The following is a 27,343-nucleotide window of genomic DNA, read 5'->3' as shown; positions in this document are numbered from 1 at the left end:
AGCCGATCTCACTCATGGCTGATCGGTATTGGAATCAGCAGCATTAAACCCTGATCGGAGCATCCCTACACAAAGCTCCTCCTATTTTTCTAACTGTTCAGTTCAGACATTATATCTCTATTGACATTATATCTATATCTTGATGGCAAACAACCCCAAAATAGCATAAAGATAGTGATGCTACTGTTTGAGTGGACATCTGCTCTGTAAATAAAGTACAATTTCAATGATGTGTATAACTAACACAAATAGCGCACCTCTCTTTTCTTTTTTGCCAAAGTAGCTATGAAACCTGGGAGACCCCTGCACCAAAAAGAAATGCATTCCGAAATGCAAGTATGTGTACTATATTGAGTAATACGAGTGTAAAGGTGACTATAGGTGTGCTATAGCTTGTCTAGAAGGCTCTAATAATGTTAAAAACATATTTAGAAGGTCGTAAACAGTTTTTCTATGCTCTATGAAAATATTCCATTTGTAAGTAAGGAATCCTACTTTACGGAAAGTCACACTATCACGGTGGGTCTAGAACCAATTAACTACGGTGAATGGGGGATTACTATAATAATATTCATACATTCAAATGTTGGCACCCTCTAGGCAGATGGAGGAATCTGTTGCATACAGTCCCTTTAACATTATAAGACACTTTGGGGCAGAGATTCTTTATTCATACAGGACATTGAAATTAAACTCAATGTGATTCAGTTGTATGGATGACCGGCGCCGCTGCGACTACTAATATGATACAGTAATATGATTCAAAAATGCCTATTCAATTTTAGGATTTCAACAATTCATACAGCCTGTAAATAACTCACCAACATGGTGACAGCCTCCCAGTTGGTTTGGGACGCAGTCAGAGGAGTGTCATTCTGGGGAATGAAAAGACAGCAATAACCGATCGGTTGATTGTGCAGAGGTTTCATTTTTTATGTACGTATTACAAGGTATCCCTTTAAGAGTAATTATCTTTACACTGCACTCTCGTTTTCTTTCATGCATTACACATGCACATAAAATCCACACAAATGCACAGATACATTTTGACCCTCTGGCCCCCCAATCCAAGCCCCACCCAGTGAGCCACTGCTCGAGGAACCAAGTGGTGTCCGGGAGCAGTGAAATGTGATCACAGTGGCGATAGTGGCACGTGTCTGCTTAATACTGTTGTTGGGTGTAAAGACATAAGGGCTAAGACAGTTTATTTCCTTGCTTTTCAAGAACTGTGGCAAAAGACTGGCCTTGGAAAGCCCAGATGTTCCTCTTCCCAACCACACCCTCAGGCGCTCAAGGGGCCATGTGTGCTCTATAATCCCTCTAACGTGATCTGGATCTATTGCAAGGCTCTTTACACTTGGACATGCCCTGTCACTTTAAACAAGTAGCACCCAGGAGGCATCTTAATCAGATGACCCAACCACATCCATTCTGTGCGCCCTATGGATGTCTATGCTCCCCACCCTAAAGGCTTCATTATGCTACAGTGTCATGGCGCCGGTGTAAGCCAAACCCTCTGGCAGAGCTTGATGTGCGCCTCCAAAAGGCTCTATCCTCACATCAATGACAATGTGAACCGTAGAGCTGTGATTGCTGGGTAAATCATTTCCCTTTTTCCGCTTCCGTGACAGTTCCAAAAAGCCCACCAAAACAAAACAAATGGAGCAAAGTGAGGAGTGTATCGGCAAAGAAATATGCAATACGCTAATATGAGCAGTTATATGAATATGATATAAATATCAGTTTGTTTCGGAGCAACATGTGCGATAAATGTGACTGAAGTTCCACATCAATTAGTTTCAACTCCAACAACGATCTGAATGTCGCCTCAGTCGCCATTGTTCACTACTACTACACAGGAAGGTCAGACTTTGCAAAAATACAGCAGTTACTGAGGAACTAATGCAGAACTAATAAAGAACTAATGAGGAATTAATGAGGAACTAATGACTAAAGCACATACATTTAGACTAGCTACTGAGGAACTAATGAAGACCTAATGGGGAACTAATGACTAAAGCACATACATTTAGACTAGCTACTGAGGAACTAATGAAGAACTAATGAGGAACTAATGACTAAAACACACACATTTAGACTAGCTACTGAGGAACTAATGAAGAACTAATGAGGAACTAATGACTAAAGCACATACATTTAGACTAGCTACTGAGGAACTAATGAAGACCTAATGAGGAACTAATGAGGAGAGTAGTTACTGAGGAACTAAGACACATACATTTAAAGTAGTTACTGAGGAACTAATGAAGACCCAATGAATAGGGTTAGGGTTAGGTAGGTTCGTTCCTCATTAACTACTGTAATTTTGTGTACCTTATTGTAAACTGTTACCCACAGGAAATTTAAATAGCTAGTCAACAAGAGTTGAGGTTGCTCGAGGCTCACAAAACCCTCAGTCGACAAAATGTTCTGCACCCAAAAGGCAGAGGAAGCCAGCCATCACACAAAAAGTTGGACTTTTGGAGATGCTGAAGGGAGGCAGAAGTTACGCGGCTGTAAAGCCCCATTACGGAATGCTGTAAATGAATCTTAGGTTCACAGAGGACGACGAGGAGCAGTCAAATACAACGACAGGGGAATATGTTTTAACAAGGATACAAAAACGCTACAGCCAAACGACGCCAGGATGAGGAGGCACCGTCAGAGGAGTAAAATACGTGTGAGTCACATAATTTCTTGTGTCCAACCTAGTAGATTGATCATTAAAATTGAAATTGATCATTAAAATTTGAACTTTGAGAGTGTTTAAACAAGAGAGAAATGTGATAAAATGTTGATGCCTGTCTGAGAAAAGTGTATAAAGTGTAGGGTTTTACAGCCTTAGAACATATATAATAATTGTAAAAAAAAATAAAGTTGGCTACTTCGTGGATTTCACCGGGAACCTAGCCCCCGCGATAAACGAGGGAACACGGCACGTTTGAAAGTTAATGCCCCCTAGGCAGCCGCTCTTTGTGACACACAGCAGTTTTAAGTCTTAATGACATCTCTGGTGCATATGGAAAATTGTATCGTTTACACTCACCCTGTCCATCTGCAAATGTTATTAAGTTGACATAAAAGTATGTTTTCTAATGTGAATGCCGGCATGTGGGATTTTAATCACTTTGCTCATACATGGACACATGCATTCCGACCAGCTGTGTGAATGAGGTCAGAGGTTTTCCTGTACCAGTGTGTGTGCACGCAAGTTTACACAAGGTGCCTCTCGTCTCCTTTTAAGGTTAAACGCTTCATGTCATGCACATCTGGGCCACTTTAACAGCTTTAAAAAAATAGAGACAAAGATCAAACAGAGAGGGTGGAATACCTTGGCGCACACAATAAATCCCCCATCGTTTTTGTTTTTCTACTTCCTAAAGACCCCAGAATAAACAAACGTAACCTCTGTTTTCAATGTAACTCGATTGTATGATCTGTGAAACAATATTTGCCATTGACAGATATATGTGTGTGCATGGCAGTATTACTCGTATAGAGGGCACTCCCTTATTTATAGAAGTAGTTGAGTGGTGGAGACACCAGGGAGCTGCCCTTTTCAGCCTCTATTTTGTGCAATCTGACACGGAGACATCTGAGGATTAAGTGTGTGCTCTATGGCCGCAAAGGCCACAGGATTTCACTGTAGACTCTTAATACATACAATCATCTACCTATGAGGGGAGATTAACCCTCATATGCAGCCTCATATGCATCATCTTTTTTAAAAATAAAAAGCCTATAAGTCATATTTGAGGTTTGTTTTTTTTTTTCAACCAAAATATAATATTTTCTTGAAGCATGTCCTAGGATATTTATTTATTCATTTGAAGAGATTGTCAGCCCTGTATTAGAAGTATTTCATCAGTACCTTACATACTGCATACAAATAGACTCTCATCTGTTTTGAAATGTTTAGGAGATTTTGTTCCTGAATGCACCGCACACTTTCATTTTCATTGACTGCACCTTTACAGATGCCGTGCCTACTGTAAAACACAATGGTATCAGATGTATTCGGAAAGGTGATAATTCCCACCTTCAGTTGGATAATTGCAGCCTGGGTGTCACATACTGCTAGGATTTGATGTAGTGTTACCCCAGGATGCAAGGACATGGCAGCGGGTTGAATCATGAAAGACTTTAATAAATGATGATCTGCTCACACAGAGCGGCAAAGAACAAAGTACAAATCAACGTAGAAATGAGAGTAAGACTCAGCTAACATTAGGCGATGCTGCAGGTCAGAATAACTAAAAGCACCATAGAGGGAAACAGCACCACTATCGGAAAACACAAAAAGTAGTCTTAACCTTAGGGTAGGAATCCCAAAAAGAGCATTGAAGCTTGGCCACAGGAACAGCAACAGGAGGTGTGCTCGTAATGCTTGGAAGGCTGAGGAATGCTGAACTGACAACTAGCTGTAGCCCCAACTGAGTTAAATGCCACCATAATTACTCAAAGGAGGCAGGTGTGCCCCGCTGCTACGTTTAACTGGAGTCAAGGGGTGGAACTTAATACAATACAGCAACTATACCAGAACAAAATAAAAGCACAAAACAGGAAATAATGGTCCGACCAGAGAATAAAAACAAAGAGGATCCATCTACCATGCACAACAACAAACTGGGGGGGTGTATTAGATTCTTTTAGTAATCGCTCTGCCACATCCTCAGACTGGATTTGTGTGTTTAAAACACAGGTCACAGTTTTACTTGGATGCATGCTAAATTGGAGATTTCAACATATACTGCATAATGTCTTTTTCTACAATTTTGACAAATGTATGACTGTTTTGTCATGGATATGTCATTCCCAAAAGTCTGTTCACAGTTTAATTGGAGCTGACTCTTATAATTGGAACCTGAGCAATTTTACAGTAGATATAAATAATCAATATCATCAACAAATAGATGCCCAGGGGTCACACGGTGGTTGTCTGCAAGAAAGCATGTGATTGAACTGAACTTGAACTGGTTTTGTTGTGATTAAAAACGTTTTGCATTTGTGTATCGTTCAGTCGGTACACCTGCAGTGTGCATTCACGTCAGGTGTCTTAATAATCTGCGGTTATCCTCCCCATTGCAACTCTGATGCTTGATTAAATCCAACATAATTTAAAGTGCCGTCAAAGCAGTCTTGGTCTACTTATTCTTTTTTTCTCATCTAATTCAGCTCAGTCCATGTTCTGCTACTAAACTTCTCTGCAGTCTCCTTCTATTGGCCTCTCTTAGTGCATTCTATTTAAGTCATTAGCTGACTTGCTGATACCATCTTAAACACCTGTTCTCTCCTTCCATAGATGCGTTTTCATCCTCTCTCCTCTTCCTGCCCACTCGCTGCCTCCTCATCTCCTCCCTCTTATCAGTTTGACAGCTCTGAACAGAACAAATTAGACCTGCTAGATGAAGCCACCGCTCCAGTCAAACTGAAGAGCTTGTGTACACATGTGCAGGAAAACGTTGAGGAGAGAGAGAGAGAGAGAGAGAGTAGTAGAAGAGTTATTTTCAGCTTTATTTTTCTCATACCCATGCAAAATTGCTAATTGATGCGCAACACCATCCATCCATCCAATTTCTACCGCTTATCCTGCTCAGGGTCATGGAGAGCCTCTCCCAGCTGAATTTGGGCCAAAGTCAGAACACACCCCGGACTGGTGAAAACAAGTCCAGGCTCGTACTGGTGGATGGTGGGTCTGTATTCATTTCGTGCTTTTAATTTGATGTCGTTCCTGTCATAGTTTTACACAATACAAAATAAATAAGATAAATTAGATCGCTATAATGTATGTATGTTTTGTTGGTGTGTTGATGACTAGCTAAAGCTAGCCCTTCGGTCATGGTAACACTGACAGAAGCCCCAGCATAGCTGTCCTCGGCTGTGCCTGCCGTTAACGAGCCGCTTGTACCCAAATTTTTGCTCGCAGTTCCATGCAAAAAATCAGCTGAGAGATGGCTCGCATCGAAAAAAAACACTCGTTTGTTGGGATGCTAAGGTACCACTGTAGACAATAAAAAATACCGGCAGTGCTTCAGTACCTTCTGGCTTCCCTCTTGCAAGTCGACAATGAAGTAGTCCGTGATAATTCCAATCACAGCGACGGTAGATACAAATAACTTTGGTCTTGTTGCAAGAGCCATCTGCCAGGGCTTTGAAGCTAAATTTACCAATCCAAATACCCCTTTCTTTCTCCATTTCTGCTCAATATTTTCTCCCGCTTCTAGCTACGCGGACACCGCTGCTTCTTCAAACTACGGCATCAGCCAAGGTTCAAACAGGACGTGTGGACGTTAATTGCGCGTCAAAAAAATATTGCCTTTAAAGCCTTAATAGTAAGACGTACATGTACTGTATAGTGCAGGGGTCACCAACGTGGTGCCCGCGGGCACCAGGTAGCCCCCCACGACCACATGAGGTGCCCGCAAGCCTGCTTTTCATTCAGGTGTTCAGTTAATAATGTGAGAACACTAGAAAGAAATGTATTCTGAAACATAAAATGTGAGTTGTGGATACCAGCATTTTGTGAATGTTTTGGTAAAACAAGCATATTTGATCTGTTTGGGTTGAAATAAGGTATGAAAATCATTTCCACCTAAATTAGTAGCTCGTGGCCATTTTCATTTTCTAAAAGTAGCTCTCGCAAGAAAAAACGTTGGTGACCCCTGGTATAGTGTATTATGTGCAGTAGAACTTTTTAGCACTAATGCCAGCCAGGTGTCGTCATCGGTGCTTTTACATCAAGAAGACTGCATGAAAGCAAAGGGTGTTCTACAAATGCACTATTCCTCCCTGCGACTTGCCCTTCCTGCATCTTACAATTTTTCTTTTTTTTTTTTTGCAGATAATGAGCAATGTTCAGCCCCATCTGTGACATGAAAGAGGAAGCCAGACAACATCTATAAATGGCTTTCTGCCTCTTTGCTGGCATTTCTTTCCCCTTTCCCTTCTGATTACAGGGTGGTGAACATCAAAGGTCCATTCTTTCTTCTCTCCTCTTCCTGACAAAGTGACAAAGGTAATTTCCTCATCTGTTCATCTAACAGCCTGTAAGAGAAAACATCCCAACACCGACAGCACATTACCTCCTCTATAGAGTTAAGGACATGTACTGATGTTGACCTGTTGGCTCAGCGTTTAAATGAGAAGTCTGGTAAAATGTGAAAAATTTGTTTCAGCAGCAAGTATAAAATGTGTATTTGTCACATAACTCTGAATCCAGGTTGAATGTAACAAGTGGTATCAGAAGTGTGAGGCTGTCTACGGTGTCAGGTCAACTTTATTTGATTTCTAGAGCACCAATTCACAACGCTTGGAGCAGATGCAAGCCTCTGACATTAAATGAAACCAAGTGAACCCCACATGCGCAAGCACTTGGCGACTACCCGGGACACTCTCCACAGTCAGGGACTTCTACGCCAGGCAGACCAAGCAGCCCACCACTCAGCAGAGCTGCTTCTATCTCAGCTAAAAGCCACATAGCTCGCCGCGTCCGTCTATCTTGCTCACCAATGTACAGGTACTCTCTCTGGAGAACAAACTGGACTACGTGAGGCAGGAGTTAGAGGCTGCGCTATGTTCCTGACCAAAACGTGGCTAATCCAGCCATCCTGATGGATTCCGGTTGGACAAAAATTTTACATCACTAATAGCTGGTGTGTGTGTTCAAAAGCTATTGCTTCTCAGACATCGAATTGTTTTCTTTTTCTTAAAATGCAGAGCATTCTACCTGCTCAGGGAATGTACTGCTACTAGCCTCACAGCTCTGTAAATCCCACTCTGTGCTACCATGAAGGAGGCCCTGAGCATGCTGTACTGCTCCACTAATGAACAACAAATCGTCTCCTCAAGGAAGCATCCTGAACCCACGACTGTTCACCCTGATGACCCATGACTGTCAGGCCAGATCCAGTACAAATTGTAGTGAACGAGACAACAGTGGTGGACCTCATCAGAGACAACAATGAGGAAGCTTACAGATGGGAAGTGGAGCAACTTGTGGAGTGGTGCTGCTCTAACATCCTGGTCCTCAACGTCAACAAGACAAAGAAAATGATTGTTGACTTCAGAAGGACCAGAAACCGTCATACACCGCCCCACATGAGCAACTGTTGAGACAGTCAGACAAAAGAAAAAAGTTCCTGGGGGTGCATATCACGAATGAGGTCACCTGAGAACAATGCAGATCTTGTTAAGAAAGGGCAACAACGACTACAAGTCCTGCTTCAGCTGAGAGGGGCACACTTCCCACCTACCCAGCTCACCACTTTCTCCAGAGGAGCCATCAAGAGCGTGCTGACTAGCTGTACTTCCGTTCGGTCTGCTGGCTGCAAAGCCACGGACTGGAACGCTCTGCAGAGAGTGGTGAGGACCACGGAGATGATAATGGGGCTTTTGACAGATGCCGTGTGGCCACAGCACTGATGATCACCAGGGATCCAACACACCCACACCGTGGACTGTTCAGACCGCTGGCCTCTGGCAAGAGGTTCTGCCGTATCTGTTGCAGAACCAGCAGGTCCCACATGCAATCAGACTGCTAAACACCCTCTGATTCCCCCCACACTCTTACGTTTCTGTCACAGCAGGACCAAAGTTTGTGCAATCACTGGACTCATGTGCAGTTTGTTTTGGATGTGACTGCATTATTTTTGCTCTCTTTATCTGTATGTGTTTTTCATGTTCTTATATTTACACTAGTCTTTACATTCAAACCTTTCACAATTCACGTTTTCCTCATTGCTCTGTCTCCATTTTACTGCTCCTCGTTTCTTTTAATTCACTTGTTTTTAGCAGAGCTTTTTTATTGTGCACTGCTGTGTGAAATACGTCCATTTAAATGACTCTGCTTATCAATTTATTTTATTTATTTTTTTATTTTCTATTTTATTTTATTTTATTTTATTTTTTATTTATTTAATTAAATTTTATTTTTTTTTATTTATTTATTTTTATTTATTTATTTATTTATTTTTATAATTTTCTTTGTTGTGTTTAAAAAAAAATAAAAAAAAGCTTTGTTCTTATTTATTTATTTATTTAGTATTGTCATCATTATTATAATTATTATGAATGTTCTCTCCTTTTTTTGGGGGGGAGGGTTATCCCACCGTTATCTATTATGTGTTATCCTGACTATCACTGAAAACATGACATGGAATCCAGGAAGTGAACTACATGTACTGTACTAGATGTAGAATGGATGGGGGGTAGGATTAAATAAGCTTTGCTTCTTCCTACTCCTTTTGGACATGTGGAACTGTCAAAGAATGATTCACGAGATGTATTCCATTGTAACCTTCATGTTCAAATAAACTAAACCAAACCAAACCAAACCAATTTATGGCTACCGTGTGATACAGGTGGTGGTGGCCAGTATAGAGGTAGGGCTCTATAATTAATAAAGCGGAATTGCGGAATTGGCCAATAAAAACGGAATATACTGTTGACATAATGTGAATGAAATGCTCTCATCCTGGAGAGAAGGAACATTTGTGTTGGGGAATCTCCTCACAAACACTAACCCTCCCCCTAACACCGGCTAAGTCGGCGAAAAAACTTCGAAACTCATGTCTTACTCGTCACAGAGCGTGAATGGAGGCTGGCTGGGTAAGCTTAGTTTAGCAGAGCATGCTAGTGTGTGTGTGTGGGTGTGCCACTCAGGCGGTACGAGTGTGTTTAAACGGTGATGTGTTTTGCCGCTTGTTAACAAAGCGATTGGAAATGCAACGAAGACATCTTCCTTCACCACAAGCCAGGCTTTGCAGTTTGTTGAGGATTTTGTAGCAATGTGTGCCGAGGCTGACATCCCAGTCTAAAAGTTAGCGAAGCTACACCCGTTTCTGAAATACTGGTCAAAAATTGTGCAATAATGTATTGCATCACTAAATGTAAGGATTTGTGCGTTGAATTAAAAGACGTTTTATTCACTGACACAAAAAGAGCAAATTCTATGGTGAAAAAAATTAGTGTAAAAGGTAAAAAAAATTCAACGGAATTCATAGAGCCCTATAGAGGTTATTAATTTATTTAAGTCAACAATGACAACACCACAATGAAGTGCTGTCTACTAACTGTCAAAGAAAGGCTTGAAAAAAACATCACGTAAAACGTCAGCATATCCAGCTAGGCCTCAGGGTAATTCACAAAAGGTCCGTTCAGCATGTACGTATATATTATTTTTGGGCTTTTAGTGAATTTTTTGCGACAAACAAAAAACAAATGTCATCATACACATTGTCAGGGTGTTTTTTTCATGTCCAGAAACCTCACACGGATACCTGTCCACTAATCTTTGTCCATTGAGTCCTGTTTGCAGAAATATTGAAGGATGCAAGGGGTCACGTGATACATTTTGCACTTTAAAGATGCTGAAACCAATCCATTGTACATCAATATATGCTAAGATATCCAAACAAAACTTTGTTTTATTGCTGGCAAAGCAAAATAGTGTAATATCTCATAACGTAGCTCATTAATAAATAATAAATAAATAAATGAGTTTTCAGAATACGTAGAGGGCCAATAAAAAAAAAAAAAAAAAACAGCTGCAGGCCAAAAATGGCCTCCGGGCTGCACTTTCACACCCCTGGTCTACATCAACAAAGCATGTCCGCAATAACAGTTTAGAACAGGTTGAAAACGTTTTCATTTATATTACACCAATGTCTTCCTTGTCAATGCATCTACTCTTGTTAAAAGCAAAGAGACAGACCAAGCCTGACACTGTAACACAGTACAGTAATATAATAAATAATAGTATAATATAATATATTGTGCCAGCTGTATGGGTGTGCTCTAGTGTGTGTTGGTGTTTCTCTCACCCGTAAAGAGTAGTAGACTTTAAATCCGGGCTTTGCTACAAAGTAATCATCAGATTTGAAGGTGATTCTGAGGATGTTGGATTTGGAGTTGAGACTAGGCGGTGCTTTCTGCCCACACCAGCGACCCCAAATTATCGTGCTTGTCTCTGATCGGTCTTCCACTTCAACAAAGTCATACCTGCAGAGGAAGAAAAGGGAACTAAAAGTCAGTTACAGTCTTCATAGCTTCTATAATACAAATGCATCTGTTGTGTATTAATGTGTTTGTGGTGGAGGGCCGTGCATCACAAAGTGCTATTCTAGTTTATTATTAGTTTAGTGAAAGATATATTTTGGCTTTGGTTGTGGTCATGATTTTGCTGCACTCATCACCACTTTCAATTCCGTGCTCTGCTGCATGTCTCTTAGGCCGAACATGTACTGTAATTGATATTCACTTCAGCGACTGATCATGAGCAAAGCTTTTATTTAGAAAACCAACAATCATTACAGTATGTGTTGCCATTCTTAGGTGTAGAAATAACAGATTTCGCCCATTTTGTTGGTCCTTCACCAGATTTCAGGGTCATGTTACAAATTTTGAGCTTTGAATCAATTACGAGCTTTTACCCAGCCTGTAGGGCAGGGGTCACCAACGTTTTTTCTTGTGACAGCTACTTTTAGAAAATGGGCACGAGCTACTCATTTTTGTAGAAATTATTTTCATACCTTATTTCAACCCAAACAAATGAAATATGCTTGTTTTACCAAAACATTCACAAAATGCTGGTATCCACCAGTCACATTTTATGCTTCAGAATACTTTTCTTTCTAGTGTTCTCACATTATTAACGGAAAACCTGAATGAAAGCAGGCCTGCGAGCGCCTCATGTGGTCGTGGGGGGCTACCTGGTGCTTATTACTTATTATTACTTATTACAGCAGGTTGGTGACCCCAGCTGAAGAGAATATTAGTAACATCCAAGCTGTCTCAATTGCTCGTTCAATCTCTTTAAAATAAACAGTGCTTCTGCCTCTTCATCAGCTATAATTATTTGTTCAATATCTCTTAATGAGACATATCCGCTGTTGACTTAATAATAGAGGCAGTGTTGTCTCCATCTTCATGTCACATTATCTGCTTTTGATGAAAATTGGCCTCCTTTAATCAGCCTTCTATCAGTTTCCATTGTGTTTCTTTATTCGATCAATAGTGGCTTTTGTAATTTGGATGTTAAAATAGAGTGCATTTTAGAAATGTTCCTGTGTTCATTTAATCTTTTTTCGCTTTTTGGTATGTTGTGGAGATTTCATCATCATCATACGTGTCAGTGGCGGCTGCTGGTCTGTGAAATACGGGAAGCTCACTGGGGGTCTGACATACACTGAGGCTGAATCCCAATTCTACCCTCAACCCTTTATATTAGCCCTTACCCCTCGGTTGTACGCGCTGACGAGAATCAAGTGGTGTCCCAATTCTCCTCAAATCAAGGGGTAAGGATGTGCAGCCCCAGAAACCAAGTGTGGCCGGGGACCAGACTTCAAACAAAGGGGTAGGCGCAGTCTACGCGGATGCAACACTCCAGCGGCAGAGCGGAGGCCGAAAGAAGCATATACTGTACATGTAAGTAATTAAGCATAATTATTGGTTTTCACAGCAGCGTCACTCATGTTTTATTATATATTCAATCCTTTGCTACGCCAAGCAAATATTCACCATATTTTGAATTGCCGGTTGTGGCTAGTTGTAACTAGCCGGCTAACGCCGATATCTAACTTCACTGCAATCTACTGCTTTTCATAAATGATTAGACAATGGTTAGATAGCGACCACATTAGCCTTTTACGCTAATTGCAAATTGTATTTGCTAGCTCGCTAGCGAGGGGAATCCACATTACTGAACTGCACTGTGATGTTGGCGTTTTATATTAGCTATCTAATCACTTATATGACGCAGCATATCGTAGTGAAGTCTGTTTGCTGTGAATAATAGCCACCCTTCATGTATTCAGTCAGCCCTCTACTACAGCACACAGCACTCCAGGACCAGGAAACGTCAAGGGCAACAAAATGCCATTCTGGACTTTCTTACAAAAGAATCTGAGGGAGCGCATCAACGACGGGAGGAGAGTGAGGCTAAAACAGGTTTTAAAGAGAAGGGGCAGGGGTAAGATCAAGGGGAAGGGCTAAGGGGTACAATTGGGATTCAGCCCTTCATGACTTTATGCTGCCATCAAGGCTGAGCTAACGAGCAAGCTACTCCTCTCACAACCATGATATGATTTAATGAACCAAGTAACAAACAAAACTCAATAACGCTGGGGTTATGTAGTTTACTAACAATGTAGTACGTGAAAAGTGAAAAAAAATAGCTGTAGAATTAAATCGCTGTGAAATAACTCACTCAGGAAAAGAGACTTCAAGTCTGCCTGTCACGATTGTCTCCCCTCGAATCTGCGTGACTGTGTTGTGTGGGGAAATGAGGAAAAAACTATGGCTGCTGTCAGCCAAAATTAAGGAGCTCCCTACTCCTTACACCCCCAGTAAAGCTCAGCTTCCCTTGGAAATGACGTTTTTGCCATTTATCCAATCAAGGTCTTTCTTTCTGTGAGCTTCCATGTTCCGAAGATATAGCTTCAGACACAGCTCCCACAGCGTCAGATTTATGCTCATCATCCTCATGAAATGAAGTGCATTCTGGCACACTTTTAATGCTTTAATGCAGTTTTAAGTCTACACATTTAAGTTTAACAATGCTTACTTGAGCAATCAGTTTATTCAATTTAAAAGGGAAGTTGTTGCTCCCTTGTAGTCAGTGAGCAATCGCCACAGATACCAGTACGGTTTAGTACCATTCATTGAGTACTGAGTGACTGAGTGATCCATGTTTGTCTTTCTACTCTCTAATTGTGTAAATGCAGTGTTGGTACCGCAGTAATTGTGACAGTAATGCAGCATATATTGTGTTAATACAAAGCACCACTTGTTGGTTAACTGCATTAAAACAAAAACGTTCTTTACCCTTTCAAATTTTTCCTCCCTTTCCTCTCCCCTGCTGTTCTCCTTGGTTTTTGTGCTTACAAAGGCAAGTGTGCTGCATATAGTTATTAAAAAGTCGATTTTGTCAACCCTCAAGGACAAACTTGTTTGCAAAAAACAACTCCTCTCTCTCTTCCCCTGCTGTGTAACCTATCCTTTCCATTAATTTACTCTCATATCCATACAGTATATTTATGTAACTTTTATATAACTGCACTTTCCTCTGTTACTCACTGGCTCTCTCTTAAGCCACTGATAACACTGAATTATCCTCATTGTTCACTCATGCTTGCTCGACGGAGGCCATCTCTGTTCCGCAAACAATCATTTATGGATGTGTCTTTTTATTTTCCAGTGGATAATGAAATCCCGCGTCCGATGTTTTACCTGCACACGTTGTTCTCTGCCTCCTCCAGACCGAAGTGACTGTCAAACTCCAGGTGTATTGTGCTTCCTGGCGGCGACACCAGTTTCCATAACAACAGCAGGTTCCGTGGGTACGAGTTGGGGTAACGTGGGCTGTGGATGACTCCGCCCGCCGACGTGACGGTGACGTTGTCACATTTCCGGTACAAGTCTGCAGTGAGTGAAGCAGTGGTTGACTGTTGGTTGTTATGTGCAAATATCGTTGACAGTAGGTAAACATTGCTAACATACCTGTATATAAAAATATTGTTTATTATATAAAGCAGGGCCCTTCAATAGGCGGCATGTGGGCCCCATCCGGTCCATGAGCCTATTTGTGGCTCTCAAACTGTTTTTACTTCACTTTGGCTACGTTTACATCGCTGGTCAATATGTGACCTTTATCTGATTGTTTCATGCCGGTGTGAACAGTTTAATTCCGATTTTTTTCAAATGCGACTCAGCCCTCATTTGTATGTCGATATCAGTCCGATATGTATCCGGGCTACTGCGGTCTGAAATGTGAGGTCGCATACATCCAACAAGGCGTGTTTTGCCGTGTGAGACTGGATCAAGGTACTCACCAATGTAGGCAAAAGGTCTTCTTGTCATTGATGTCCCACCACCCCTGACTTCGACATCCACACACACGCTCTTTGGAACCCGCCATAACGCGTTTGTGGAAATTTCAAGGATTTTGTGCAACAGGAGCCAATATTTTCTCCACCACATGATTCCGTGTAGGAGATTAAGAAAAAGAGGGCAAGAATTTTGGCTGTGGCAGTTGGTTGACAACTTGCTGCCACATCTGTTCCAAGTTGCCTGTGGTGGATGTCTGAGGCAAGAGTGGTGAGACACTTCACTAACACCTTTTAAAACTAATTTTCGGATGAGAACTTTTGGAAAAATCAGATACAGGTCACATATGAGCAAAAAAAGAAAAGTTTGTCTATCTGTCATCAGAATAATAAAGATGAAAGTTGCATCTCCGCGTGTGAAGCTTGAAACGTCAGTTCACCACTTAATGTTAGCCGCGGGGGAGCGAGAGCGAATCAGGGCGGGAGCTTAATGTCAGCCGACTGATGTCATATGACAACTACAAAGTTCAGTTTATGCGACCGAGCCACACTACCTTGGCTCGTAATCGACCGGTCGATTGCGATCGACGTAATGGGCACCCCTGGTCTATAGTATGTGCCCTGTGATTCCCCAGTCCAGGGTGTACCCTGCGTCTCGCCAGTCAGCTGTGTTAGGCTTCAGCTCACCCTGAACAGGATAAGCGGTAGAAATTGAATACCTGCATGAATGAAAGTTGATTAAAAAAAGGCTGCACGCTCACGAACATAAAATTAGCTCTCAGATAGATTGCAACAAGATTGTTCACCACTGATATTGACTCCTGATGTATTTATGGTAAGTTTATTGCTCTTGCTGCAGACAGACAGCACTTAGCTTTTTTCCCCAAAAAGGGCTGAGCCTGCATAATGTGGCTGTGTAAGCAGATTAATATCCTCAACAAATGAGGAATACCTGGTGTACACACACACACACACACACACACACACACACACACACACACACACACAGTTTGATGGTCAAGCTGACAGGGCTGTTTTTTTCGAGCTGTGTGGATTTCGTAAGAGAGAGTTGAATGTATAATCAAGGCAGCGCAGTTGTAACCCCAGGAAGATGATGATGAAGCTTTGGCCTTCTACTCTACCTTTTCATTGCACAGCCCAATCACTCCTACCATTTTCCTATTTCTCTGCCCCTTTCAGTTGTTTTCTTTCATTTGGCCAGTATACTGCACATGCTATAAGTTGAAAAAAGCTACTTCTGAGGGGAAAAATACCACTTTTGAGCATCACAAGCTAGTTATGAGACTACAAATGTCACAATATTAGTAAATACAGCTCAGAGAGAGTTTTATTTCAAGATGTACTGTATGTTTTTAAGGCTTAATATAATGCCTAATTTCAAGAAATCTTACTAAGCTTATTTTGACTTGTTCAATTGGCAGAATTTGTTTCTTATGACAAGCAAAAATAAAATTTTTTTTTTTTCAACTTGTTTTTAGAGGGGCAATTTTTCCAGTGTTGCGACAAATCTAGAGACTTTTTCTGGTCTTATTGGACACTTTTGGAGACTAACATGAGAGCACGTATCGTTCTTCTCAGTGTGCAGCAGGTGTGGCCCCGCCCCATCTAAAAGCCCCGACACGTGGCTCTGTCTTACTTGTGAATTATAAAAAAACACACAAAGAAGCGAGAAAAGAAAGCTCATTTGTATTTCTAAACATATTTGTGTTTCTTTTCCTGTTTTTTACTCACTTTTTGTCTCTCACAGCATCCATAAAAATGACATGGACATGAGTCATGGTCAATTCTGCAAATTAAACAATGACTTAATCTAACCCCACTCACACACTACTCACTTTCCTGCTTACAGGACTCAGACTCCTCTCATTTTGCCATTGCTGAGGCTGTTAAACTACCATCTGCTGCCTCATTATGCTAGAACTCCATCCATCCTTCCATTTTCTATGCCGCTTATCCTCATTAGGGTCACAGGGGTATGCTGGAGCCAAACCCAGCTGACTTCGGGCGAGAGGTGGGGTGCACCATGGACTGGTTGCCAGCCAATCGCAGATGCTAGAAGTCATTATCATGCAATCGGATAGGGCCACATACATACAAGAAACGCACTTGTTACTTCACTGTTTGTTTGCTTATTATGTGCTATTTCAAGATAAAATTTTGCCCTCACTTTCTTGATAATGTGCTGTGAAGTCCACTTTTTGTATGATTCGTTTTTTGATGGATTTCTGCAAAAATGTTGCTCTGTTTTCATGCACCATCTCTGTTATCGTACAACCTTGTGCATGCATAACAAACTGTCCGCTTGCCCTGTATAGTATCCAAACAAAAGCATCCCTCGCGTTGCATTTTTTGTTTGAGTGTGACTGCGAAATAACCCCGCATGGGCCAAAGAAAGTTGATGCGGAATTGTGAATTGTAATATGTGATGCATTCCAATGTAACTTGTATGCATGTTAAAAATAAATCAAATCATAACCATAACCATAACCATAACCATGTTAAATGATGCCCCAATTTTAAATAACACACATCTGTGGGATGTGCAGCACAAATCTGTTATGAGTATCTGAAGATTCTCAAAATCTTCACTGCCTGTTGTGGTGCTCATCTCACAAATGTGCGTGACTTACTCATGGGGCATCATTCATTCATTCATGAGACAGATGTGCTGACCAAATACAATGGTGTGAAAAAGTGTTTGCCTCCTTCCTGATTTCATATTTTGTTGGATGTTTGTCACCCTTAAATGTTTCAGATCATCAAACAAATTTAAATATTAATCAATGACAACACAACTGAACACAAAATGCCGTTTTTAAATGAAACGTTTTTATTATTAAGGGAGAAAAAGAATCCAAGCCTACATGGTCCGGTGTGAAAAAGTGATTGCCCACCCTGTTAAAACTTAACAGAGATTAATTGAGATCTGTCAGTCTGGAAAAGGTTATAAAGCCATTTTGAAACTTTGGAACAACAATGACCGCCATTATCCACAAATGGCAAAAACATGGAACAGTGGTGAACCCTCCCAGGAGTGGCTGGACAACCAAAATGACCCCAAGAGCACTGTGACGACTCATCCAAGAGGTCACAAAAGACTCACAACAACATCCAAAGTACTGCAGGCCTCACTTATCTCAGTTAAGGTCAGTGTTCATGACTCCACTATAAGAAAGACACTGGGCAAAACAGCCTGCATGGCAGACTTCATGGAAGACCAAAACCACTGCTGAACAAAAAGAACATTAAGGCTCGTCTCAATTTTGCCAGAAAACATCTTGATGATCCCCAAGACCTTTGGGAAAATACTCTGTGGTCTGACGAGACAAAAGTTGAACTTTTTGGAAGGTGTGTATTTTCAGGTGTGTATAAAGTATTTTCAGAAAAAGAACATCATACCAACAGTAAAAGATGGTGGTGGTAGTGTGATGGTCTGGGGGTGTTCTGCTGCTTCACGACCTCCAAGACTTGCTGTGATAAATGGAACCATGAATTCTGCTGTCTACCAAAAAATCCTAAGCAGAATGTCCGGGCATCTGTTCGTGACCTCAAGCCTTCATTGACTCATATTTAAGTTTGCTTGATGATCTGAAACATTTACTGTAAGTGTGGCAAACAAGCAAAAAAAAAAAAAGAAATCCGGAGGGAGACAAACACCACTGTATGCTACTATGCTGCCATGGGTCATCATTTAAAAGGGAAATAAACAGGCTTTCTAACGGTATACAATTTAATTGTAACAATTGAGAATAATGTCATCCAACTTTTTTGTTTATCTCTAATCAAAACACATTAGTAGTCAATGTAATTAAAATGAAAGACATTTCCAATCATCATCATATTTGAGAAAATGAGGTGACCCCCAGCAAATTGGGTTTCCATGAAATTTTATTGGATGAAATCTAATTAAAATGCAGCGGTGCCCTTTCTATTATTGTTGTTATTTATCATTCTGAGAAAGAGAATAATTTGCATGATTGTCCTAACACTTAGTGGCTTACTCCCTAAATTGACAAAATCCTGATTGTTGAATTGTTTGATCCATGTTTGACTGGTTTGCTAAGTCACTTAGTTTGATAGAGCTCACTAAAAGTGAAGGAAAGAAGGAGTACATTTTAATTTCATGAATGCAACACGCTGTCTGTACTTAAGTTAAAGGTGCTGTCTGTCATGGTTGGGTATTGCAATGGGGGTGCTAGCGTTCGAACATACTATTCATCCCGCTTTCTTCCTGCTTGGAGCATGCAAACCACAACTGCCTGTGCATGAGCCCTGAGTGAGTGACAGCCATTAAATCCACTCCCGCCTTTCGGGCTGGGCCGAACGACAAATGTCATTCAGTTTAACTCATAGTTGTGAACAATATTTTCCCAATCTGTTCTCTGAAACCGCTACATGTAACCCATGCTAGCCAGTAGTGGTCTTCTTGTAGTTTCTGGGTGAAAAAGTGTTATTTGGAGACAAGGAGGGATAGCATCTTTAAAGGAATCTGTATTTTAGACAGAAACACACTGTTAACTAAGAGTAAGTCAGACACTGAAACAAGGACGTGTGTAAATCTGTGCTCTTGCAGTATTATTGCTCAGTCATAGCACTGACCTTACCATAAATCATGCATTAGTATCAATGACACTCTTGCAAATGAATGCAAATGATACCATGATGAGTGCAAAGATTTGTGTTAAAGATTCAGTTAAGAGACGTGAAGAATTTGCAAAATGATGTGGAGGTTATCCTCACAGTGTAAATTTTAGTGAAAAGAAAGCATAATCAAATATAATCCTTATAGGAACACTAAATGTACCCTATGGACTGTATGTTTTATTTAAATGTTGGGACTGGTCCATGTCCCTCTCCTTGAATTACGGTTATTTCTTCTAATTCAGGGGTCCCCAACCACTGGGCCGGCCTGTGGGTGGGCTGCGAAAAAGTTGGTTTTTTTTTTAATAAAAAAAAAATAATATACAGTTAGAAGTACCACAGTTTTTGCATGTTTATGTTGTTTTGTTTCATTGTATTTTAGAGAGCAGCGACCCTTCTCACTTTGAGTGCACTATAGCTGTGCGCATGTGCTAATTTTCTCTGACACTGCACAATATTTTTCCCATTCTTCTTTCACCTCATATTTGTTCCCAAATGCTGATACAGCACTGCGTCGGAATACATCAAGGTAAGGTTTGACGACGTTTTTGAGTGCTGATGTGCAATTTTTTTCGTAACCTCAAGTTAATTCATGCTAACTCACTGCCTGTCACCCACACATGAAACGACATTCAAATTTTCTGAGTCTGTATTAATTTTGTGTTTTCTGTTGTAATACCCTGGAAGAAATAACCATAATTCATGGATTGGACAACCATTGACAAAAGGCAGTGTTTCCCATACGCTCATTTATTTGTGGCAGCCCGCCACTAATAAATTTGAGCCACCGCAAACGGCTTTGCCGCTACCTGTTAGGTAAGAAAGTCAATATCGAGCATCACTAGAAATAATGCAAGTGATACTGATAGACACACTCAAGTACATACATATATAAAAGTCTCAAAAACAACTTTTGAAAGTGTGTGTCAGTGTGTCAGGATGTGTGTGGGTAAATTCTCACTAATGAAACTTGGCTTTCCCACCTCCACTGCTGGGGTGTGATGTTCTTCATAACACGAAGATCTATTTTTGATCCAAGTGCCATTCACCCGCTAACAAGCATGCAGCAACAATTTGAACGAACAGCTTTGAAGAAAATGCTCTGAAAATGATTGATTCTTTCTTCTTTAAAGTTTAGTGAAGTTAATGTACGAATATGTATGTATGAAGGTTTTTCTTATATTAAAGTCTCTCGACATCACAAATCAGACTAGGTTTTTCCGTAAGGTTGGATCACCTCCCCCGCAGACACACACTCCCACAGGACACGATCACTCACCAAGCCCATGTCCCACATCTGGCATCCTGTCACACTGCCATCTTCTCCGAGGGAACTCTCTAAAGTGCCGACTCTACCTAAAGTGACACACACTTACATTCACTTTCAGCTGTATTACTTCCCCCAGAGATACGCAACCCTGCTGGCTTTACAGATTCTATCTTTAAAGTGGTGATTTTAACTGTTGTGATTGCATTGGAGATGACAACATTAGTTCAGTAGTGCAGTAGCTGATTGGTTTGCACTCAAACTTCTCAGCAAGCAGAATCCGGCTTCAGCTATGTGGAATTGACATGCTTTCCTTGTTCATGTATGAGTTCTCTTTGGGTACTCCAGTCCAACATCGCCGACACACAAGTTACGAGTATGTTCTCAGCAACATTTTACAACATTACATGCACTCATACAACATATAGAGATGGCTAGATATAGATGTTGGTGGGGCTAAATTGGGTATTTTTTGTGACATATGTTCATGTAAAATGTTGGGTTTTTTTTGTTTTCATTTACTGCTTATTTACAAGCAGTAAAACACAGTTTTCATCAGACAGCAGAAATCTATACAGTATATATATATATTTTCTTTTTCCGATGTGTTTTATCTTGTTTAGTCATCTGTGTTCAGCTGTGTGATGTAAAGCATAACCTTTCGCTATATGTGCTAGTATATGGGGTTGTATACAGTGGCTTTGAGCACTGCTTTACAGTACATACGGTATATATATATATATATATATATATATATATATATATATGTATGTATGTATATATATATATATATATATATATATGTGTGTGTGTGTGTGTCTGTGTGTGAGTATTGGTCGCTGATGCTTGCACCCACAGCCAATTTCCATCCATGAGAAATAAATAACCAACGCCTTTTCCCTCCGGCTAAATGATAGCTGAAGGCCTATCTACTGTATATATTGTATGTGTGCATGTGTGCATATTGCTTATCAAAGCCTGTACGACTCCACTGTCTTGCCCCTCTCTCATGACAAATCAGCTTTAAAAATTCTCTCTTGCTTCTCAGTCATGCTCACACAAGCACAGAGGCATGAAGATGAAACACACACACACCCTGGGGGTAAACACTGCATGCTAAGGGTGTCATCTTTGGTCACCATCGGCTCTCACCCAACATCACTCCTTTTTCCTCTGATTTCTTTTTCAGATCTGTGTTACATTTGTATCATTCGTTCTATGATTCAATACCTGAGCACAAAAGAACACGCCTACATTTTAAATATTTGCCTTTACAGGGATCACAACTAAATCGCATGCAAGTGAAAGATGAGATCGATAATACAATTACATCAGAGACACTGTTTCATCAATGTCTCACCTGCTTCTTCTACCTTGTCTAAATCGTTTTAGACAACACCATCCTCTGTAGTTTAAAGCAATTCAAAATCATGAATGCCCTGTACAGGATAGATGCAGCACTACATGATGAAGATGCCAGAATAAGAAAGAAAGATATTGCGGGTGCGTCCAGTGCATTTGACAGTCTAATAAACTATTCAACCGAATCACTTGTGTGTGTGGCCAGCAGTGGTGTGGCTATTTATGAATAATAGAGACAACAGGACTATATACAGTGCATATGATTAAAGAAAAGTGCACATTAAGTTCCTTCAGATTGGTATACCATCGCTCCTGCATTTCCTTGCATTCAGCTGACAAATGATCAGCTGAGAGGTTGATGTTCATGTTCACATGTCAACAAACGAATCAAGCAAATCTATTTTTCTGACATGCATAGGCCTGTCACCATAATCAATAAATGGATTAATCGAACGATAAATAAAAACAAGTCGATGATTTTGCCGGCTTCGATAAATTGACATGCGCATGCGTTTTTGTTTTCCTGTCTCTCCTCTCTCTTTACAGGCTGGATGGCAAGAGGGTTCACTAAGCATCTTTCTGGGCGCGTTGGTTCTCTAATGGAATGAACGGAGAGAGTGAACCCTCCTCTCAGCCAGTCAGCCTTTTCAGAGGCAGTGTCTATTATTTTATTGTTTTTGGTTATGATTGTGATTTTTAATAAATTTGATTTAATTTATCAATTTTTGCTAAAAGAGGCTGAGAGTCCATTTTATTTTCATTGGGGTTTTATTTGTCTTTTTTTGGGTAATTTATTATATTGTTTAATTTATTCTATTTAATAGCTCATGTCATTCCAAATACAATGTACAATACTCTTGACAAATTAAAGTTTATTGCTTTTGAACAATATACTCATATTATTATGCCATAAAACTAATGAAAAAATGGCCCCAAGAAATGTTGACAATAATATCGATTATCAACAATAATTTGTAGAGCAATTATTGTCCAGCAAAATTTGTTATCGTGACAGGCCTACACATGCACAAACTGCATGTAATATGTGCTATTATATGTGTTATTCTTATACTATTCTCAATAACAAACTCAAACTCCAACTGTCCACTCTGTGTGCAGAAAACTCATCATTCGCTCCGTCACTAACACATGTTCAATATTCATTCATTAACCGCAGGCAGTCCGTGCTAAAAAATGCTGATTGTTGGAACACACTTGTATGTTTCCACTGACCAGGAATGTTTAAGAAAATGTGTAGCTGCAATTTTTGGGGGGATTTTGATTATTTGTAAAATGGAGCAAAAAAAAACTAAGCTAGGAGAAGTGGACAGACAATTCTTTTGAGTGTATTTGCGGAGGAACATTTTCAGACGGAGGTGCGCTGGAAATGTAAACTACACAAATTGCCAAGAACTTTTTTTTTACCACATAAAAAAAGTTATTCTTGTTCTAGTAGTGAAATGTAATACTTAAAAATTTTTACCATCACTTTTTGTGTTAGACCAATTTTTGTACTGAAATATGTACTCAAATATGTTCTTGTTTTATTGGCAGATTGCTTACTTTAACTAATAAATCCCAAATTTGACTAAATATTACTGAAGATAAGCAAAACATATTTATTTAATCTTGCTTAGATTTCACTTTTTGTAGTGTGAAAATGGGTGCGTTGGGATGCCTTTACGTAAGTGTTTTTGTTCTATGTATTTTTGTCCTACATTTGTGTGTGTGTGTGTGTGTGTGTGTGTGTGTGTGTGTGTGTGTGTTTTCCCTTGGAGGCAGACACAAAGGGATGTCCTGTGACACAGACAGAGGAGGTTAGACAAAGAGCCACAGATGAAAACACTGTTGACTCAGGACACTCGCAGACAGATTTACCAAAGGCTTCCCCCGCTTCTGCTTGGGCACATGAGCTCAGTTCTTCCACAGCTTTAAAAATATTCAAGAAGTTACCGTTGTCAATCAAGGAAATTGAGTCAAATAGCAATTCTTACAATGTATACCTATAACTTTTATTCTTCCATTCATTAATTTCAGATATGTGACATAAGGCAGACAGCATAAATTCTGGTACTGCTGTAGCTTCAGTTTTATCATTGTTTGGATAAACCCCATAATTTTGCATAGCAGCCCAGTTGCAGTGCTCCTCATGGTTCTATCAAATACTCTAAAGGCGGTCAGTACCGTCGTCCCTCGCCACGTTGCGGTTCGAATTTCGCGGCTTCACTCAATCACAATTTTTCAAACATATAATAATGAATAAAGCATGTTGTTTCGTGGTTTAATACGGCCTGTTATTACTAAAAAAAACATTTCACCAAATTGTACATATTTTTGCCTAAATTAAGCATTTTCAAGCATAAACATAGCTAAATGAACTAAAATCCAAAAATAATAACATGATAATCATAATAATAACACAAGCCATACCCACGACGAGCGAAAACTCAATTCAGAACCCCTGGCGCAACTTCCTGTGCACCACCCATTCCGCTCCCCCACTAGCACCGGAACACATTTACTACAACACACACGAGCACAAGTGGCATATTTCTCTGATTGTCTGTACTATATTGGGTAATACGAGTTTAAAGGTGACTTTATGGGTGTTATTTCATGTCTAGAGGGCTTCAATTTCTAAAAAAGGAATCCCACTGGAACTAGAGATGGTCGAGTCTTTCAAAACTCGCAAATTTTTTACTGAAGTGGGACTAGTGGGTATTTGTCTGTTAACTTGTTCACTTACCCTGCTGCCGCTTGCTAAATTAGAAAGGAACATGGCATTCATTGTGTAACTGTTACTCCACCTGCATTTGTAAAAATGTATTAACCATGTGGAAAAAGCAACAGATCTGCTCCTTGCCTCAAATCAATTCTCCTTTACACTTCCTGTTCCTGTCCGAGCTGCTCACTCGCAAACGCTGAGCGCTCGCAAAACTCACCCGCCAAAGCCGAGCATCGACAGCTCGGCACAGCTGGGTGCCTACACCTCGGCTGCCCTGAAGAAGTACAGTAAAGAAGTTAATTTTACTAAACGTTTTGCACATAGCTATAATATATTGAAATATTGAACTGTTAAAAATGTTTATTGTATACTTTAATCAATAGAGAAATTCGGCACTGTTAAGTTTATTTTGCTATATATGCTGTTGTACATAGTTATATGAAATTTAGTAGTTTAATCTTTAGAGAAAAAGAAATGTTTTGCTATTAACAATTCTTGGTGTTTCTATTTCCACATTGATCATCTGAAAGGGGGGCAGTGCATCAGGGGCAGAGAGAAAGACAACAACACCTTACCAACATCTCAATCGCTACGACAAACACATACGGAAGTAAAAACCCTCCCCCCAAGGCAGTGCATAAGGGGCTGACAGACAAAGAGAAAGACAACAACACCTTACCAACAGCTCAATCGCTGCGACAAACACATACACATGTAAAAACCCTCCCCCCATAGCACTACCACTTTAGTTTTATTTTTTTTTCCGCACTGGCAGAATTAACTTGCGCGAGTGGCATAATTCAATGCAGGAAGAGCCGGGAGTTCCCGTGCATGCGCTCTGTGACGGGTGATTCAAGTAAATTGTGAACCCGACATCAGTCGGGTTGGTGTACTTGTGCATGTGCGACTTTCTCAGGTGATGTAGACGCCACATTGAGCACTGACTCATACGTCGACGTCACCACCATATTGGATGTGGCAAGAGAGAACGGGGAAGATGCCTTATACAGTACATGTCCTGCATGGAATTGCACCAACAGGTTTATAGCCCAAACAAGAACTCACGGGATTACCTTTCAGAAGTAAGACTAGAAAAAATACTTTTGATTGTATTTGGCCATTTTACAAACAGAATATTTTGACTTTATGGCATAATACTGTGGCAGAATACTGCGGTGAAACCAACCTCCAGATACTTTGTAGAAAGGTGCTTTATTAAGTTTGGTCAATTTTCTTGCATTTGTTTCAAAAGTAGATCTGCCACATCCAAAGACATCACTGCAACAGGCCAACCATCTCAGTCAGATGTTTTTTTTTGCGGGTGCACACTGTGACACCTGACTCCAGTGAGTGACTCATAAAAACTTGAGTCAGTAAAAGGCATCAAGTTTAACATCACTATCAGGAACAATTAACCACGATAAACAAGGGATTACTGTACATTCCTTAAAAACCCAGACCCAGAAGAAAAAGTATTATCTGAATTAATAAGCCCTCTGCGAGTACTGTTTTGAGTAATAGCCCAAAAGGTTATCTGTGGTAAACTTGAACAGCACCTAAAGGACATATTTTGCAAGCAAGATCAATGCAATCCCATAAACTGCTGAACTATGCCGAGCTCACTGGCAAAATGCCTCTCAAGTCTTCCCCTGGCACAGTCTTGGAGCAGCATGACAAACGAGCTGCTGTCTTTGCAATCAGATGACGAACAAACACAAATAGCAGCCTCATGCTGACAGACAAGCACAGTTTAGACAAGACAAGACTGGTCGAACAGACAGACAGCACAAGACGAAGAATACAAAAAAGTGAGAAAAGGATGAGGAATCAGACATGGCTGAAGTGAGGGACATTCAGATGTCTAACTGAAAGAGAGACACAGAGTGGGATAATAAAGGACATAGGTGTGGGGAAAAAGCAAAGAAGCATCAAGTGAGGCAAAAAGTTGAAAAACAATTAAAAGAAAAGTAGGTGCAGTAGAAACTCATGTAGTGCTGAGCAAAACAAAGTCTGAAAATACCCACGAGAGCTCAAACCATTAGGTAGGCCACACCACAGAACATGTCTGAGACTCATAAATAAGCAATGATACAATCTACTTTGTGTGCATGTGTGCGTGTCTGTGAAGCTGTGTCACTCCTTGTGGGTCGTTTTCATTCATTTCAATGTCAAAAATGAGAGGAGAGACGTTACTGAAAAAACTGTGACTCACAATGCATTTAAATGATTCAGGAGCATTTTATCTGCTCCTCATATCTTCACAAGTAAAACTCAGTAGTCCTTCCTTTGAATAGCATTTGCATCCACTTTGCTCCTACAAGAGCCTCTTAGGCAACTGTGACCCCACACTTGTTGGCAGGCACAAATTAGCATCATAGCGAGGATATTTATGAAAACAGCCCATGTATGCTACTTATGTAAGTACACCAACAGCGTCTTTCTCGTTATTGCCTTACCCTTGTCATTGAAGTACTTGCCTGTCAATCACAGGGACACATATAGACA

The 27,343-nt window shown here is 40.4% G+C and overlaps 1 protein-coding gene across 4 annotated transcripts in view; it reads right to left on the bottom strand.

Annotated features, from left to right (window-relative positions):
- Positions 1–27,343, bottom strand: part of pdgfd (platelet derived growth factor d) — a 57,834-nt gene that overhangs the window by 12,831 nt on the left and 17,660 nt on the right. For 3 of the 4 annotated variants that reach the window (XM_054795201.1, XM_054795202.1, XM_054795204.1), the window contains 3 exons: positions 14,227–14,416; positions 10,821–10,998; positions 822–875 (listed from right to left, as the gene is read on the bottom strand). In XM_054795201.1, coding sequence (XP_054651176.1) covers positions 822–875; positions 10,821–10,998; positions 14,227–14,416 — 422 coding nt within the window. The remainder of the gene's footprint in view (positions 1–821; positions 876–10,820; positions 10,999–14,226; positions 14,417–27,343) is intronic. The other variant, XM_054795203.1, reaches the window with a different exon arrangement.

This window comes from Dunckerocampus dactyliophorus, chromosome 12, assembly GCF_027744805.1.
Source record: "Dunckerocampus dactyliophorus isolate RoL2022-P2 chromosome 12, RoL_Ddac_1.1, whole genome shotgun sequence".
Lineage (NCBI taxonomy): Eukaryota > Metazoa > Chordata > Actinopteri > Syngnathiformes > Syngnathidae > Dunckerocampus > Dunckerocampus dactyliophorus.
The sequence above is the reverse complement of the archived record's forward strand: the minus strand, read 5'-3'. Positions and strand labels throughout refer to the sequence as shown.